Here is a 19,040-nt window from a genome sequence, read left to right on the forward strand (position 1 = left end):
AACTCTGATTGGTCGAGATCGACGTGACTATTCCACAGACCCGGAAGTGGGGCGGTTACTGCTGTTTTGCTGTCGAGTCACCTCTGTGTCAGGATGGAGGAAAACGAACCGCTATCATGCTAAAAAAGAAGGATCCCAACAAGATAACGACCTAGAACACCACAACCTGACGCGAGTTAACGTCGAAATTTTACCAATTTTCTCAAAACGTCGTTTTTGTTTACATTTTTGCCAAAATGATGGAAGAAATCGACAGGTTCCAAGTGCCTCCAGTAAACGGAGAGACACAGCCATTGGTGAGAAACGAAACACAAAAACACATTCTCATGCACGCACATTAGAAGAAATTTAGCCCTGATTTAATTCAATCGACATCAGAAGGGTCATTGTGTGTTACTTTTTAAGGCCACAGCCGTGTTAGATTATCTGCGTAAGAGCTAACGGGACTGTCTGGGTCTCTGGGATGGGTGTTAACGGTGATACCCGTCAGATGAAGAGATAGTGCGGCCAGGGATGGGACTGGATGCGACATTCTAAAACATCGTGATCGTGAAAAGCATTACTCTGAATTGCGTAATTTATTAATTACACAATAATACTTTCGTAATACAGTTTCAAGAAAACAGTGATTTAATTTAAAATACTGCTAGGAGATGTCTATGTCTCCCCAGTCATCCAGGACCATTTTAGTTAAAGTATAGAGGAATTCTATAATATATAAAACAACATGGTATTGTTTATTTTCAATGCCCTCGACTGGTCATTTATTAGTGTTGATGCAATGACGACAGATTTTATTACAGAAAATGTGTACCAGGTTGTATATCTATAGCAACATCAAAAAAGCCAAATGCATGCGTGTTGTAAATTTTTGGTAAGTGACCACGTTTTTTTTCTACATGTCAAAAAGTAAAAAGAACAGGCATCAATATAGCAATCGGATGTTTTACGTATAGTCAGACAAATATAAGCCACTGTGCCACCGATTGTGAGATGTGTATGGTGGTGAATTAATTTGCATTGTTACTGCCCTCAGCCTGAGTTCTTTTGGATACATTTTAAAATACTGGCAATAATGGAACTCAAAGGAAGTCACTGGACATTAATCCAGAATGTATGGAGCTGCAGGGGAGTAGAAACAGCTGAACGTCATCCCTATTAGTGAGGACTAGAGAAAAGTCACTCTTGTAAATTACTAAACCCTAAAGAAAACCAATTTTATGGCTTATAGTGAAGGTCTTATTTTTTTACATGGATGAATATTGGAAGTCAGATATTGAACAAAAAAGTAGTTTATTATGCGGTTGTTAAATATGTACAGAATTACCTTGCTGACATTTTCATCAACCACTAGGGGCCAGGGATTGTCAGCATAATTTAGAAAATACTAGCGTCATCACTTATTTATCATTTTCATTTTGTAATGAGCTAACATGTGATGTAGCTTGAGATTTATGAACCCAAATGACAGTGAGAATAGAAGCCTTTTGTCCAAACATTTCTGCAGAGTGCCACCATAATGATGATGACTGGGACATAGAGACCCATTACAGTAGAGTAGCTTCATCCGTCTGCAGTTTGTCATACAGCAGGAGTCTGCCATGCCAGTAAAATTAAAGTTCATCTGACACACGGTATAAACACAAGGCAATTAACTGCCTGAGTTGATGTGCCCGGTAATGAATATATGACCCACTGCTCAACATTGCATTCATTTAAAATAGAGCTGCAGTCCATCCAATGCCCTTGACTTTCGCTGTGCACTTCACTCTAATATTGATTGTTAGACAGAAGCAAATTTACCTCAAGAGAAAAACCCCAACTCTCAACCTCTAGAAGAAATCACAGAACTTACAACAGAAACCCTCGCTGTTAATGCAGCATCAGCAGCTTTAGATCTCCACACATTACGAGCTTTTCATCTCATGTTTTCAGAATACAGATTTCTGAAAAAGAAAACTGTGCCACAAATATACTGTACTCAGATTTCTTCTGCATTTTGTTAGACTCAGTAGTTTCCTACTTTTGAAACCACTGCCTCCTTTCTCAGACAGCTGCTCTACATCTGATGATGTCAGAGTTGTTCTGGTACACACAGCTCTGCATTTTAATGCTAATAACTTCATTGTGATTGCAAAATCCCATGAATGAACTTGGCACCTGGCTCCCTTGTTGAAAATGTCACGGAAATGTCACACATATTAGGGTGCTTTTTAATAAATTGCATGCAATTTGCATAATTTTGCATTGTTTGTTCTATTCCAAACTTGTAGATGTTTTTAATCATCCTTCAGTCAAAAGTGTAATACATTCCTTGCTAAATCTTGTCCTAAGAATTTCACTGCAAAGACATGAGCTCTATCAATAGCACAGCGGCTGTTATCATTCATGAGTAACCTATAGGTGTTACTGTATGATGATCACCTGATGTATCACTCTCCCCTGTCATTGGTCAGCGAGAGGCCCTGATGCATAATCCTACCAGTGCCCTGTTGTTTGTGCTGTGTCAGCAGCCCTGTAACTCTTCATCATCAGAGGCAGTAAAGGAGTGTCTGGACAAGCTGAAGGAAATTAAACACAGTTGTTAACATTACTGTATGTGTGTGTGGTTGAGTGACCTTGAGTGAGCAACGAGGTGTCTGTAAATGTGAGTTGAAGGTCAGCTAGGTGTTTAACATTAAATGCATTAAAACGCTTGTGTCAGTGTACTGGTTACATAACTGTCTATTGCTGTGGTTGTGGATGATAGCATTTAGCATGTGCAGAAATGAATGTCTTCCCTTTGACAATTTAAAAGCTTCATGTCTTCTGCTGAACTTTTACCATTTTTGTTACAGGCTACTAACAAGATGTTGAATAACATCCCTAACAACATGGAGTACCAAAATACTAGATTTACACATCTACTAGTTTCAAGTCTTCTTTTAAATGTATGCATAATGTATCTGAAAACTCTACAAGAAAAACCATTATGTGAGCTGTGACCTTTCTGCCTAAATTCAGTTAGCATCAATGCTAATTTCTGTCACTGTCAAAAATAAAGATTATAGAGATATACGCAAAGGATTTATAATCTGTCACAAACACATGACCTCTAAAACACTGATATTATCCACTGTAGGGTCTGCAGAGTAAATACTGAGACAGTGCAGCCTTTTCTTTTGCAAGTGCAAGCTGTGTTTTCACAGCTCCTACTAATGTTGTGCTCGTAGCTGAAACTAGTATTAATAAGGCCAGTTGAGCGAATAAGGCTTCATTACCAGATGAGGACGAGACTGTTGTAGCTAATAAAGGTATATTTAGCTGCTGTGGGCTTCAAAAACACCACCTGTGTTTGGAGTCTCTCTGATGCTGCTGTTGCAAAGCTGTTGTAAATTTTCACTGACAAGATGAAGAAAGTACTTTTCTCATCTTTTAAAACTGCAGTAAAAACAGAAAGTGCAGTGTGTTTGTCAACGCCATGACAATCCTATTACAAGGTTAACTAATGAAACGATCAGGACAATTAGGTATAGAAGGCACAGCTGACAAAGGCCCTGAGTTGTTGTGGCCACTCTGTGCTGGACTGAACTAGAGAACCGTCTTTTATGTGGAAATAAAAATAGTTGAAAATTTAAGGATTTTTAAGATCTATGCTCAGGGGAAAGCACAGAGCTCAGATGTGACAGGGTTTGAAATCCTCACAGAATTTCACATTGTTCTGCAGTAAAGCTTTAGAAAACCACAGGCTATTGTGAAGGAAACAACCACATTTTTTCCTTTTCTTCTTGCCTGGAAAATAAGTGGTACCGCATGACTAAATTCTACCTGTCCTGAATTGTTTTAGCATTTGTGCATTGCTGGGTAGCCCTCTAAATTAGCCTCTATTGCCTTTATTACTACAGAGAGCACAGACTTATTGAAAGCCAAATGCACAGTTGCCTTTGCCCATGTGGCTCCTGGAGTTCCTCAGAATGCAACAAGGGAAGGCCTGTAGGACCGACATAATGTGGAGCTCTGTCAGCAGGACAAGCTCCCCAGTTCAGTCCAGCTCCCTTCTCTCAGACTGAGGAAACCATGGCTCTCAACAGCAGCCCCCTCTGTTCTCCCACGCCAGCTCCCTATGCCATCACCGCTCACATATAATAGAGACAGAGCCAGCAACATAAGCAGAACACTCAGGGCTATTGATGGTGCAAACTGTGCAGCTATAACAGTCTTTAGTCCCGGGATATCTCGCCTGGGTATTGGACTGGAGTGTTCTTAAAAAACGTATTTTCCCAGTAGTGTATACCTGTTGTAGCTCAATGATAAATTAAGAGGCCTATTGCTATTACTGGGTTGGTTTTGCCCCCAGGACTACATTCAATTTTATGTGTCCAAATGAAGTATAGTCTAAGTTAATTGGGAGTGCGTTACTATAAAAGAGTCTGACTTCTCCTTAAATCACAGTCAGGGTGAATTAACAAGTCATGACAAGGCTGGGACTGTTGGGTTTGATTTGCTAATGATTGTTATGAACATTACGTTGTTGATTTAAGCTCATGAATTCTCTGGTTTTTGGTTTCTTTTCCAGGACCCAGCAGCATCTTCCACCTCTGAGCCCAACCCTGACAACAAGGGTGAAACTGTGGCCCTCAACTACAAACCCTCACCACTGCAAGTCCAAATAGGTACGACGGTCAACCTGCTGCAGATTAGTACCACATCAAATGTTACAGAAGATATGGCCAAAGCATTTTTCTAAAAAAAAAAAAAAGAATAATGATAACAATGTTAAAAGATTCCTCCTCGTTTAGTTTTCTTAAAAGTTTTTGATTTTTAAATATAAAATCTGGGGTTGAGAGGTAGTTTTTTTCTCTCCAACAAATAAGGAAAGTTTGAGAACAGCCTCTAAAGTTCAACCCTATTAACATCAGGTCACAAACCACGACCTGCGACATGACTTCCTTAAATTCATGTTAAATTTTCTTTAACAAAGATAAACTACAGCATGTTTGAGGATCAATACTAACCAGATTGTTTACTCACGGCCTCTGAGTTGAGATTGATGTTCTCATTAATGACCTCACATCCTGTGGTTGCCCAGAGAAACAGAGAGACCTTGCCAGGAAAGGATCAGTGAAGAATGGCACAGTGGGCAGTCCTGTCAATCAGCAACCTAAGAAGAACGCCAGGACAAGGTGACGGCTCTGTTGCTCTCTTTTACACTGACCACCTCGACCTAAAACACATTCATTACATGATGATGTCATGGTGACATCACCGATAACCTGAGGACTCCATTAGACTTTTCAGATGTTACAACCAACAACAGAAAACATGGCTTTTTAATCAGGATACCTGTTTGTGTGTCTTTGTGTACAATGTGTGATCTAATCCCACTCTTCGTTGAATTAATACACACACATGAAAGGCTGCTGGTCTGAATGCAGAACCCCTGGTGGGAACAGAGAATCTCTGGTTCACCGTTCTTTAGAGGCTTCATACCAGCCCTGGAAAAACAAAAACAACTGTAGATTTAAATAAATGTAAGAATTAGAATTAGTCAAACAGAAGTTGCAAGTCATTCACATTCTGTTCACATGCACTGGCTCCAGCTGTGCTTTATCTACCCATAATCCTAATGTACCAAGAAATGGAAAATTGACATAACGGCACAGACGTACCACAGCGTTCAGTTCTGTTTTAGAAAGAAGTGATGACAAACTTCATGTTGTGGGTAAATTTGCTTTTCAAACTTTTGACTCCAAATGATTATCTGAAATTGGTTCAATTCCATTTAATTTCTTTCCCGTTTTCTACCTTTTTAGGTTGGTGGTGCCCAACAAAGGTTACTCTTCTCTTGACCAGAGCCCAGATGAGAAACCCCTGGTGGCGCTGGACACAGACAGGTACGTGGAGTAGGCACTTCACTTTTCGTAAGCCAGAGAAGTGGAGGAGGGACATTTCTTTGTCCTGTTTCATTTGCTTCTACTTTGTGGTGAGGATACAATAATCCACTCTGCCGCTTGAAGGAGTGGGAATCCTTTACAGGGAGACAAAGCCTCCCCCAGAGCTCAGGATTAGAGGGTAGATGGGTGAGGATTTCTGTCAGGGAAAAGCAGTAAAACTACATTCTACCCTGCATGTGTACTCTTACTGTGTCAGTATCTGACAGAGACAAGTCCCACCCTTTGTACCCTCAGCTGCAGCTGCACAGGACAAACCTTAAGCGAAATAGGCACCCTGGAAGAAAAACCCAGCTTATGTCATATGTTACATCATGTAGCATACTCCTGGTGACAAGAACCCCGCCCGGCAGCAACTCGAAAACATAGTTATGTTAGTTGTTAGAGTTATGGTAGAGGAACAGTTGACCCATTTGTGTTTGTTCCGGTATGTTTGTGAATTCAGCCTGCATCGATCTAGCAGAACCCATCCTGCAATAGCTCTGTGCCCACCTAAGGTTGCCCACTGGAAAAAAAAATCAGCCATTTTGATTTCACAGCTTCACAGCTAGATGCCACATTCTACACTCTGTTCCCAAAACTGACTTTTACTTTTACTTTACTACTAGTGGTACTAATAGGATGCAGTACTGCGCTTCCTGTTGTATTTTTGTGTCTAACAATTCTGATCTCCCCTGTTTTCCAGTGATGATGACTTCGACATGTCCAGATACTCCTCATCAGGATACTCCTCAGCCGAGGTGAGATGTCTGAGGGACCAGGTATCTATGCACATGTTATATTGTAGTTGTACACACAGCATCACTGCTAGACCACCCACTCCATTGTTCACACCAGGTACATGTGCAGCCACTGTTGAAACCCTGTTCACTGGCCACTCCACTCACTCGACTGTTTTTTGTAAACCTGTGTCATTTCTCATTCCAACAGGTTTCATGTCTCTCTCACTGATGGTCATGCTTTGGTTTCACCGTCTCATTGCTGAAGACCTGTTTGTTCCTTTTGTTGTTTTCCTTTCCATGTAGAGTCAATAGGACTGTACTGTGTCACATTTTACATAAAATATATAAATCAATCTATTATAGTGTATATATGACATAAATTCATGTGCTTGGAGAAATCCCAATCTGATTAATTTCAAGTGTTATTTCTGGCTTTGATTCTCAAATTCTTTGCCTTTTGTAGCAAATCAACCAGGACCTGAACATTCAGCTCCTCAAGGACGGATACAGGCTGGACGAGATCCCTGATGACGAAGACCTGGATCTGATCCCGCCTAAAGCAGTTAACCCCACCTGCATGTGCTGCCAGGCTGCTCCTTCCACAGCCTGCCAAATCCAGTAGCACCATTTGTTTTTCCTGCCAGTGGCTCTTAGGGCCGGTGGCAGGAACAGCCCGGCTGCAAGGAGGAAAAACTATCAGCTCGAACAGAGGGAACACAGAGATGCGGCAAGGATATATGAGAGCCAGAAGAAGGAAAACGCAGACGGTGAAGTCTTGGCGAAAGGAGTCATTGTGTCCGTGCACGGTTCCTCCTATGGTAGGATCTGTGCGTCTCACTTCTGCGTTGTTGGTTCAGTGGTGACTCGACTGATGGCAGAAACTTTACCTCTAATGACAACACCTCCCCTTCGCTTCCCCTTTGTCTGCTCTCCTCTTGTCTGTGTGGATTTCTTTGGTTTACAGGGACCGTCAAGGACTGTGCCACATCTGGAAAAACAGAAACAGAACAAAATAAATAAATAAATAAAAGACAGGACCCGTGAAGACGTGCATGTAGTGGTGACAAGGTTCCTGTTCTGCTTGTGTATCACTAACTGGGAGATTTAACGGACAGGAGAAGTTAGGACATTTCTAGTGTGCACATTGTTAGTTGGGTTTATAGTCTCTTGCTTGTTGACACAGTGGTGTAATGGCTAGCATTGTTCTCTCAGAGCAGGAAGTCAAAACTTCTAAACTGTAGGTGCAGTGTTTCCTCTCAAGAGTTTTAGGCAGGTAGAGTCTCCCCCCGCGGCCCTCCCCTCATACCTCACCTCTGCTGTTCCTGCCTGTTTTTATCTCCTCCTTGTTATTATAAGTTATTGAGAGATATTTACTGTATAATAACCAGGATACACACACACATACACACACAGTGACACAGGTTTCATCAAACTATTACGCTTCCTACAGACGTATACTATGACAACAAGTTTCGGGTACATCAAGTGTAATACCCCTTTATGATAGGAGCCACTGCCATGCTGATTACTAAGGATGCATCGGCTGGTATTAGCATAATTACGTAATGTGTATGTTCAGTTCGGTAAGAATCGTTATTGGTTTTTCCTCTGATAATGAAAGCCCGATAACTCAATGCCTGGGTTTGGCCCAGATGCTGTGACCTAAAAATATATTTGAAGTGAGGGTTTGAGGACATGGCCAAGGACATCAACCCTGTGGCTCTACATGTCATCTGTGATAGGCTTCGTTTCCTCAAGTTCGACGAATGAATAGATGAGTACAAACAAGTTTTAGTGACACTTCATAGTATGTTTTAGAAGGGTTGTATCTACTGTACAAACACACTTTCCATAAAAATTGGTACACTTCATCAAATACTGAAACTTGGAAGAAGCTATGAATCTGATACCTTCTTTTCTCCTCCAGCATGCCACAAAATCCAAAAAGTAGGAAGTGGGGAACATACGTTTTTTTTTTTAAAGGTTCCTTTTAATAGCAGGTAAGAACGGAGACGGAGTTTATTCAGACTGTGCTGAACTTTATGAACAAAATAGTCTGTCCTCTTTAAAACGCTATATCTGTCTGGTATTGAAGAATGTAGTGCAATATTGAATCAAACAACAGTGACCACCGACTTTTGTGCCGTGTTAACTTATCTGTACATGGAGTTTCTACAAAGACAACTTGCAAGAATCCAGATAAATGTCATTACAACTGTGTGAACTGATGTAAAAATATGACTTTCTTCCTCTGAGTCCACATGCTAACCCCTTCACCGCTGTGCTGTCTCACTCGCCACACTTAACGTTTGTGCTGTTTGAATGTTCAGCCAGGATTTAACTGGTCACTGGTTTCATTTCAGAGAAAATGAAAACAAACAGTTTTGCATGTTGCCTGTTGTCACTGGTGACTGTTGACCAACATGTGCAGGTAGTCCACCAGGAAGACCCCACGTTGTTATAGTCGTACTACCTGAGGTCCACTACGCATTATTATTTAGTAGTATTTATGTTCACCCTACTGCAGTGTGTATGTAGTGCAGGGCCTGCTCAGCAGTTAGTGTTTAATTCATCATTTTATTGATACTCATCACAGAAACAATGGTTTTGGTGACTGCTTTAAATATGTGCAAAACCTTTACATGAGGGTGTTGTAAAGCCAGAGAACATATAGAAAGAAACTTTAATTTGCTAATGATATGATGAAATAGGATTTTGTTTTTATACTTAGATGCCATTGAAAGTTAGACTTTTTGCTTGTTTTTAAGTTTAGTTTTAGTTTTTATTTTAATGTCTGTTTTCTTTGTGCTCACTGCCCTTGACGTTCTGATGTGGGAACATTAACTGTGTATGTAGCACTCGTTTGTCATGATGTCAAAAAGGGATTATTTGTTGTTCTATAAGCTGTAATAATTGATTATCATGTTTACATATCCACAACTCTGCAAACAGCAAGTGTCAACTGAATTTACTGGATGTTCAAGCTGGGTTTCCCATTTTTTTTATAACAATCTCTCTTCTTAGGCCATACTTCAAAGCTAAAAGAACATGACACCATATGCAGTAACATATAGGAAAGATTGCTGTTAGCGCTACTACGACACTAAGCATGTGTGCACTTTACATTGTGTTCTAATGCATCCGTTTTGCTAACGTCTAAAATCTGGTGTTTATGGAACTTCTATCTTCTTCTCAAAATCCTATTTTCTTTCATATTTTTTTCTCAAACCTGTGAGTGACAACGGGAAACTTGATCGACCCTCAGCTCAAACTACATTTGACTTCGTTCGTGTTTGTTCCCAACATGGTGCCATACTGTAGGTGTAGATAGTGTATTAAGGAGAAACGGGCACAGCAGTTCACGTTGTATGTTTTGTGTTGTGTTAGCCCAAAAGCTGTGGACACCTCTGTACCATATCATTGATGAGAGGCAGACAGTGGGTCTGACTGTGGGCTTACAGCCACTAACATGATCCTGACACATTGCCATACATTAAATAGATTGTGCACGACTCCTGCACAGTGTTGCGTCACTTGAGGTGTAGCCTAACCAGAGATTGGAAACAAAAATAATTCTTTTTTTTAACAAGTTATTTATTTGCAGATGGGTTTTTTTTTATTTATTTAACATGCATTGAAAATATCACATACTGATGCTTTTTATTTGTCAGATGTTTATGTGGACTGGCTACGTTTAGATTTTAACTGTTAAAGTTCTGTGTTATAGTGCAACATACAAAAAATAAATATTAGGTATCTGAATGTTGTTGTTTTTGCATTTTATTGTTGTGCCTTTTTGCCTGATTCCATAAAACATGTTTTTTAACCAATATACAGATTCTGACCGACAATTAGACATCATTGTCTGCATTTGACCAGTGCACCCTTCTAGTCGAATTTAGGGACCATGGGAATATTTTGCTTGTTCAACACACCAAACACAGCCAAAGAAGGATTCAAACAGCAAACCTTCAATTATAGGTGTGATTCCTCTCATCACTGGACTGCCCAACTAAATGTTTAACTTAACTGTCTAAAAAAACATGTTCTGCTGGGGTTTTAGTTAGGTGCGAGAAAAGCAGTGTTTTCCAGACTATAAGTCACTCCGGAGTATAAGTCGCACCAGTGACCTTTCATGGCTGTTAGTGTAAAAAAACAGAATCGAGATTTGGTTGAATTTCTCTATAAAGACCCCTCTGATTGTTGCTGCCACCCACGTACAACAAGAAATGATAAGAAGCCACTGATGTGAGTAAAGTGAATGAGTTTAAGAGTGCAGCCAAAAAGTGGATGGAGAGGACAGATCCGTGTAAAGATGGGGGGTGGGGTCACTGTGATTAGCTTAAGTTGATCCGTTGGGAGCAGATGGTAAATGGTGGCTTACCTACATGTGTTGATCCGGAGCTGCAGTAGTTTGAGTCCAGGCTGCATGGACAACGGAGAAAGACGGTTCCCGTTAGACTGGACGACAAAGGGGGACAGTCGACGGACTTCCTGACACCAAGAATCCTGCAAGTAGATACAGTTTGACTCCGTGGTCACAGCGTTAAATTATCTGTAACTGACTTAGTTCAGTGTTCAGGTCATGTCCAGGGATTTAGCTGCTGAAATCACTGATCATTTGGTGTTTTTTAGTTAGTTTAGCTGGTTTAAAATCTGACATTGACTTTTTTTTCCCCAGATGAAACTACAACAGAACACGACAACATGTTGCTAAAATATGTGTGTGTGGCTGTGTTACCACTGCTGCTGCTGCTCTGTGTCCAGTGTCTGGATGGCTCGGCTCTGCCCGCTATGTCTTCGTATGAGTTCACTGCTTACAGGATGCAACAGTACAACTTGGGACAAAAAAAACATGGTAATGATGTAATCTACTGATGATAATAGAGTTTTGTCATTTCAAACTGGACACCTATAGTTATTGGATAAATATAGACACATTTAGAAATGTATTCTTGCAGCACAGTCAAAGTAAAGTAAGACTTAGAAGACCATTAAAGTAATTAAATTTTGTCAAGAAGCTGATATACATCATACATGTGAATGGGAGTTTAAATGTTTTTTTTTCTTTATATTCGGCCCTGGAATGATTCAGTTTTCTGTCCCGGGTGATTGCTGGGACTTGCTCTAGCTCCCCCTACAGAGCTGATAAAGGATGAGGCAGTAGAAGATAAATGAATAAATATACCTGTGCCATCTTAACTGGTCTCTTAAATGGTCAAAAGCTGCATTTGTGCAGTAGCTGCGTAAGCAATAAGTGTGCAGAGTAAGAGTGCACATAAAACACCAGAGACAGGGGACATTTTTCTGCCGACTATGGACTTACTGCTTGTGATGCTCTGCAGCAAATGCCTCTGTCCTTTGGTCCAGAACTGTGCAGCATGCTGGACGGCAAAGATTTATTTTTATATGAAATGTTTTGATGTAATTATGTCAGTGATACAATCTCACAAATGTTTTTGTCCCATCAGTGAACTTCTCAGCCTAATCATCACAGTACATCTGAATTACTAAGTTTGGCAAAATTATGCAAATTAGTAATCAGGCTACATTGGTGAAGACACTGACCCCTGTTGTGTTCTCAATTTTGAAAGTGTTGATTGTTCCTGGGCCACTCAGGTTGCCTTGGAGCCATTGTTGTGGCCGAGGCGAGATCAGCTGAAGAACCAGTGCTGAGCCGCCGCTGTGTTGTCATGAAAGTGTCAGACTTCACCACAGCAAAATATCTGGAGGCACAAAAACAAAATGCAGCAGCCATACTTGTCCTGGTGCCCAGGAATATGTCCAGCGTCCCCCAGGATACTGTGCAGGTAACGTGTATTTATTTATTAATTTTTTTCATCAAATGGAAAATAAAATCTATGCTATATTATATGGTGGTATCTGAGTGACCATTGTTTTTTCTTTATTGATATTTTCTCAGTCCTTCATGGTGAGTGAGCGGAACAGTCTTCTGAAGGAGACCCTCATGCCTGTGTATGCAGCACTCGAGGATGAACAGCTGCTTTATATGTATGAGGAGGTCAGGCAGGCTGCAGCCTCCCGTACCTCATCCATAATAATAAGAGGTAAAACAAACAGTGACAGTGTAGAGTATGTGTGTCAAAAACCATACAGATTTACTTTTAATAGTCCAGAAAAGCCTGTAGATGAAAGAGAAGTGGAGAAGCTGAAAAAAATGGAGTTTCCATTTGTTCTTTTTCCCTAACTGTCAGTTCTACGAAGTATGATCACAGCCACAGCCTTTCAGATCTTCGTGAGCAACAACTCCCCCATCACGGGCACCACTGACACCACTTTAGTCACACTGGAGGTAAGTGTGGGCGCTGAAGACCTCACTCTGTGACTGTTGGTCAGTTCTGCGTTATGTCATTTCTGACCTGTATCTCAGGGGGTTCTCCCAGGAGCTGGAGACGATGTTCCCACCATCGTCATCACTGCCCACTATGATTCATATGGACTGGCCCCGGTAGGTTACACTGAACAACAGCATGAAAGTGTGCGTTTTAACAGTGCAACCACTGGTCTGATTGTTTCCTTTCACCCCAGTGGTTGTCCTACGGAGCGGACTCTAATGGCAGCGGTGTCACCATCCTGCTGGAGTTGATCCGTCTCTTCCAGAAGCTTTACAGTAGTCAGAGCACAAGACCCAAGTGAGTAGGTCGACGTGACAAAGCATTTGTAGGTTGATCGATACATGCAGTTGTGTACTTGTGTACCTTGTGTAAATGGAAGGAATTCCATTTTTACTGTATGTTGCTGCAGACGTTTTTTAAATATTCCAGTTTGGGATCAATACGATGTTTGAATGAAGTTCTTAATTAGAACACAACTTTGTAATGAATTATTTTTGTATAGAACAGTCAACAAATCAGACATTATTGTAGTAGTACAGGCAACAGAAGCAGTTGTACCTGAATTAGTGGTTTAGAAAAACATGAAAATGTTGTTTCTTCAACTGTTTCCCAACTGTTTTTGGTGTTTCAGATACACTTTAATGTTCTCTCTGACTGGAGGTGGAAAATACAATTTTCTTGGCACAAAGAGATGGATTGAAGAAAACCTAGACCACGCAGGTGGACATCAGCTTAGTTTACCCACATGAAGAATCTCTTGGTTTTGAATATCATAGTTATAAATGATTTCTCTTCCAGAGTCCAGCCTGCTTCATGACAACGTGGCGTTTGTTCTGTGTTTGGACACACTGGCCAACGCAGACGTGTTGTACATGCACGTGTCCCGGCCTCCCAGACCTGACTCTCCCATACACTCATTCATACATCTGTTGGAGGAGGTAACATGTTGCGTGTTTTAGTGAACTAAAGATAAACAGTAACAGGTTTACTTAGCATTTCATTTTTTTTGGTATGTTATTTCAGGTAGTGTCTCACAGGTTTCCCTCGGTGAAGGTGGGTTTGGTGCATAAGAAGATCAACCTTGTGGAATCGTCAGTAGCCTGGGAGCATGAGCGCTACAGTCTACGCAGGATTCCTGGTTTGACTCTGTCTCACCTGGAAGACCCGAAATCTGAGCTCAGGGGATCCATACTAGACACAGTGTAGGTTTTAACTTCTGTCACTAATCGATTCAAGTTAAAGTGAGTTAAAGCCAAACATACGATATGAAATACATAAACATGTGACTATTTCTCACCACAGATCGCAAGTTGATTTCAGGAAAATAAAACGCAATGGTATCGTCATTGCAGAGACACTGGCACGGTTCATGTACAATCTCTCTGATAAAGTAATGAAATAAAATAGAAATATGATTTAATCTCTACTTTGTTAAACATCATTAATATATAGAAATCAACTTTGTGCATACCGTGTCTCCCAACAGGGTACGCCTAAAGAAGTGCAACTGTTTAAGGGCCAATTGGTAAGTTCCTTTGTCACCGTGAAAAGGGAATTGCTGACATCTGCTGTTTGACTTTAGAAATTACACTGACTTACGTAAGACCCCGAGAGATGCATGGGAAAAAACAAAATTCTCAACGTATTCGAAGGGTTATAGGTTTTCAAGGGTCCATAGATAAATAGATAAAATCTGTATTTTTAAAAAATGCTTCTGTATATATTCAGTATTTGAAAACATTCACATTATACATTCACTTTTTGTATTTATTTTTAAAGTACCTCCACATCTTTTGCGTTTTCTGTAATACTATTGCAGAAGCAGCTGGAACACTAACCTGTAAAGTTTGATCATTTTCTTAAGTAAAAAACTCTGTTGTGTTAGTGGTATTTAATTGTATTTAACACAGCCTGCTGATTCATTGTCCCTCTTGACTACTGTGATTCCTTATTCAGGAATTTCAGGACAGTCGTATCTCCAGCCTGATGTCCTTCCTGACCTCAGTGCCCCGGGCCACACAGCTGTTGGACAAGGAGCCCGCACAGGCCCTGCTGGTCAGCTCATTGGAGCAGGAATTTAAACGCTACCTGAAGCAAGTTCGCAGACAAAACTTCCGACAGGACAGACGGTACTATTGGACAGTCAACAGTATCAGCAATGAACTGACGGAATTTCATGCACTAAATTTGTAAATGTATCTAATCCTCCCCCGCAGGGACCCTGATGTTACATTTTTTGATCAAATGAAACAACCAATAGTAATGTACAGGTAGATATACAATATTTACTGCATGTGAAACCTTATGACTAGAACTTTAAAAAGAAAAAGTTTTTCTTCCAGAGTGAAACCGGCTGCCTTTGATCTCTTCCTTGGCGGCTGCATTGCTGGATATTTAGGAATTGTTTACTATGTCATCCAGGTTTGTTTGGACTTTTTTCTTCCTTTGTAAATTCAGCTCATATTATTTCTTTCTCACACACCCTGCCTCCACACGTTAGACACACGCCTGCTGGTGTCAGATTTGTTTTCACACTTCATCTGTCTGTTCTCTCGCTCAGAATCTAGGGTATGTCTACACCAAGCTAAAGGCTGCTGTGAAAACCAAGCGTCACTGAATCCTTTGGGACTGCAAAGACTCAGAGTATGACAACGGCACGTAATGCTGCACAGCACACCCTGGACTTCTGCTTAAATTCAAGTCTGCATTGTGAACGCTATGCTACACATCTCCTCCCAGACTGATCACATGCACCGCATATAAATCTCCTTCTGGCTTTGTAATGCGGATTGTTAAACTGAATTTTCTCTTTTCGGGGGAAAAGAGTCCTTTTGGTAAAGAATAACACTTTTGTTAACAATAAATACAAATGAAAGATACATTTTTGTGCCTCAACTTTACTGTTGAAAGTAGAGAACAGAAAGCCCAGATTTGAGCTCCGCCGAAAAGACATTACTGCCGAATAGTTGTTTAGATTTAGATTTAGCCTTAGATTTGAGGAGACTTTACATGGCTGTCAACACAGCCGAGACACTGATGGACATCTAAGTCCCGTCACAGATAACTTGGCAAAAGCAGTGGACTCACAAAGGCCCCCCTTCAGCACTCTGTGAATTATTGATGCTCATGAGACATGCTGACTGTGAATAGGGGTGACCCCAGTGGACAGTCGGAGAAACATCAAAATCCTTCTCTTTCTTATGTTTTCCTCCATTTCTACAAAAACAAACCTGCTCCAGCCACAGGTGCATTAAACAGCCAGAAGCCGAGGTTTGGATCTGTTGTAGTTACTTTACTAAGGGCCCTGGGAGGGAACTAGGTCATGCACAATGACCCCAGGTATGTATGTCTCTGCAGGGGGCCTGGGGCTTAAAGGGATTAGCGGCTCAGGTAGCACAGAGAGTTGCATTGGTTCAGCAAGGATGCTTTCAAACCCTTTTCCGCTTCAAAGATCTCGTAGGACATAAGCTACAGTACAGGGTAAATGGTTAGACCTGGATGAACAAATGTTTGTAAGATGAGTTAGAACCATGCAAGATTTACACACACTAATGCACGAAAAATGGAGAAAAAAAGAACGTGATGCGTTAAACAAACCAGCAAAATAGGTTGAAAACACAACCGGGTGAAAATGTTTAAGCACAAGGCCTCCTGGTTTTTGCAGTTTTCTGAGTCCTGCAGAAAACTGTTAAAGGAATAACACGTGAGATTAACGTGAAGGAGAAAGGGAGGAGCCAACAGGAGTGAGAGAGAGGAGAGGCTTTGCTTTTGATGTTCAGAGAGACTCAGGGCAAGCTTTGGAAAGCAGGTAAGACCCCTCAGTGAACATGGTTCCTCAGGTCTACATGACCATGTACAAACAGCAGTTCGCCTCGCCTCACGGAGCGAAGAGGGCACAACTTCGACCCACCTCCGCTCACCGTAGGAACAACCCCCAGCCTCGACCGGTAAGAAGATGTGGAGGTTGAAGGGGCGGTTAGAGAAAGGAAATATTTGTGCTTGTGTAGATAAAATAATCTAAAATAATTATAATACACAATAACATATAACATAATATTTTTATAAAAATATATATATATTCTGGGAGCAATTGTAAGATACGGCCTAAAACACTTGTGCTGTTCTTCATGTGGATCCACTACAGTACATATAGTATTAGCTGTAAGGTGTTGGTTGTTTACATTCACTGTTGGGTAAAAGCTGTAACCCATCTATTATTTAAAGTTTCCTCCATGCCTATTTTTTCATCCTGCTAAGAGCAGCGTAGGGTCTTTTTTATTTTTTTTAACTGATAACTTCTGACTGCACAAGCAGAACGACCAGGTCTATATATTTAACAGTTATTCCAGATATACAAATTCACAATTTGTTTCAACTTGACTTGATATTTTAGTCCTTAGGACTTTTACGAATGTATTAAGCTTCTGTAATGACAGCTAAAGCCACAAGGTGGGAAAAGGTTTACGTAAAAAAAATTAGAGCTGAGCTGCCTGTGGAATTAAGAGTAAATGTTTTTAAAGAAATAAATACATTTCTTTATATTTTAACATTTTTCCTTCTTTTAAGGTCCTTCTCTTTACACATTTTTTCCCCCAGGATTTTCTGTTACCGCGGAGCCCTCAGCTCAGCTACATGTCAACACGCACACAGTCTCACCTTCTGCCTCCTGCAGACACCGGCCGTCCCATCTTCCCACCTGTCACATATTTGTCATTTCACACTCCAGTTACAACTGGCCCTGACCCCTGTGCAAAAACTGCACAGTCAGGAAAAACACATCATATACCTCATGTCAACTCAGCTCCCTCTGCTGATAGACTGAAGACACTGCAGCTCAAAGGCAGTGACGTTCAGCCACTCAAATCTTTGAAGCAACAACAAAGGTTGTAAATAATCCATTCAGCCAATATCAGCACATCAAGGAAATGATGGTGTTAAAAATGTTGTTTTGTATTTACAGACGAATGGATTATCTGAAGAATGTGCATCCACTCTCAGCACACTTACCCAGGTAACACCCCAGAAAATGAACTCTGTAAAATGCATTTTAAAATACAAAATAAAATGTTGCATTTTTGACAGGCAATTTGCAATTGGTCAACTTCAGACAAGACCTCAAACTAGCAATCTGACAGCAGATCAACGCAAGTTTCCAAAGAGCCAATATTTAAGGCCTCACTCTAACAGCTCTCTGGATTATGGGTGAATTTTTCTACCTCTGCACAGTTTATTTTAATATTTAAATTTGCTCAACCACTGAGGACTAATTAATGTGTCTGCTTTCTTTAATAGTGGGTGCTACAGCTGCTTCCATGTGGTAAAGCCTCACCAGCCTGGACACTACATCATACACCCTGAGTTTGTGTCTGAGTGCCTGCCTCACTGCTAGAGCATGGTCGTGCAAAGCACAGACTTGGGGGCTGCAGAGGTCCTTGGTGGTGGTATTGCTGGGGGTGGAGCGAGGGGGGATTGCTGCCAACAAAAAGAGGGATCATTAACTTCACTATTGTTTAATTCCCTGCTAATTAACCCTGTGAGACAAGGTGTAAGGATGAATAATGTAACTGTATGCTGCACTCTCACCGCTATTATCACTGTGTGGAGACTTTTGCAGTTAAGTACTTAATCAGCAGCAGCAAAGGTCTTGGCATGAGGGGCTTGAATGAGCTGCATATCCCTAATGTGTATCTGTGTATATTATAAAAATTTCATTCTACTATTAGGGAGATGACTTTTTTCATTTGCATCTGTATTGAATGTTTCACATGTTAAAATAAAGAGCTAGCAAACAATGACATTTTACATAGAGCAGTTTTTGACACACATGATTGGGGACCAACAGTGGCGAATCATTACTTGGCAGTGGATTCTGGGCCAGAAAAATTACAAGAAAATTTTAATTATAAAACCATCCAAAATATGTACTCATTTAAAAGTAGGAGTTGGTCCCAGAACGCATCGGGGTATACATACATTAATAGGATAGAGCATATGGTCTGTAGTTTTGACATGTTCGTTACAAAGGGAACAGC

The 19,040-nt window shown here is 40.8% G+C and overlaps 2 protein-coding genes across 4 annotated transcripts; both read left to right on the forward strand.

Annotated features, from left to right (window-relative positions):
* Positions 1-32: 32 nt before the first annotated feature.
* On the forward strand, positions 33-10,409 carry fam219aa (family with sequence similarity 219 member Aa). Of its 3 annotated transcripts, none has more exons than XM_008320405.3 (6): positions 35-296; positions 4,556-4,652; positions 5,069-5,162; positions 5,793-5,873; positions 6,616-6,691; positions 7,116-10,409. In XM_008320405.3, exons 1-6 carry the CDS (start codon positions 237-239, stop codon positions 7,272-7,274), a joined length of 567 nt encoding a protein of 188 aa, XP_008318627.1. In that variant the 5' UTR covers positions 35-236; the 3' UTR covers positions 7,275-10,409. The 3 variants fall into 3 exon arrangements, with proteins under 3 accessions (XP_024915576.1, XP_008318627.1, XP_008318628.1); XM_008320406.3 differs by having other exon boundaries at positions 36-296; positions 6,616-6,670; XM_025059808.1 differs by having other exon boundaries at positions 33-296; positions 6,616-7,248.
* Positions 10,410-10,552: 143 nt separating this feature from the next.
* LOC103386232 (nicalin-1) lies at positions 10,553-19,006 on the forward strand. The gene is made up of 19 exons (XM_008320407.3): positions 10,553-11,510; positions 12,272-12,462; positions 12,576-12,720; positions 12,868-12,965; positions 13,044-13,121; positions 13,202-13,305; positions 13,640-13,728; positions 13,807-13,946; positions 14,032-14,210; positions 14,311-14,398; positions 14,495-14,533; positions 14,965-15,137; positions 15,225-15,278; positions 15,351-15,429; positions 15,569-16,955; positions 17,605-17,891; positions 17,969-18,019; positions 18,091-18,210; positions 18,301-19,006. The coding sequence occupies exons 1-15, from the start codon at positions 11,360-11,362 to the stop codon at positions 15,623-15,625; spliced, it is 1,665 nt and encodes a 554-aa protein (XP_008318629.1). The 5' UTR covers positions 10,553-11,359; the 3' UTR covers positions 15,626-16,955; positions 17,605-17,891; positions 17,969-18,019; positions 18,091-18,210; positions 18,301-19,006.
* Positions 19,007-19,040: the final 34 nt, after the last annotated feature.

Source organism: Cynoglossus semilaevis, chromosome 11 (assembly GCF_000523025.1).
Source record: "Cynoglossus semilaevis isolate Cse_v1.0 chromosome 11, Cse_v1.0, whole genome shotgun sequence".
Taxonomy (NCBI): domain Eukaryota; kingdom Metazoa; phylum Chordata; class Actinopteri; order Pleuronectiformes; family Cynoglossidae; genus Cynoglossus; species Cynoglossus semilaevis.

Coding starts and splice junctions, on each gene's coding strand:
- fam219aa (XM_025059808.1), top strand. CDS start 237: ATGATGGAAGAAATCGACAGGTTCCAAGTGCCTCCAGTAAACGGAGAG. Junction 297..4,555: donor ACGGAGAGACACAGCCATTG/GTGAGAAACGAA, acceptor TTTCTTTTCCAG/GACCCAGCAGCATCTTCCAC. Junction 4,653..5,068: donor ACCACTGCAAGTCCAAATAG/GTACGACGGTCA, acceptor GTGGTTGCCCAG/AGAAACAGAGAGACCTTGCC.
- LOC103386232 (XM_008320407.3), top strand. CDS start 11,360: ATGTTGCTAAAATATGTGTGTGTGGCTGTGTTACCACTGCTGCTGCTG. Junction 13,306..13,639: donor AGTCAGAGCACAAGACCCAA/GTGAGTAGGTCG, acceptor TTGGTGTTTCAG/ATACACTTTAATGTTCTCTC. Junction 15,138..15,224: donor AACTTCCGACAGGACAGACG/GTACTATTGGAC, acceptor CCTCCCCCGCAG/GGACCCTGATGTTACATTTT.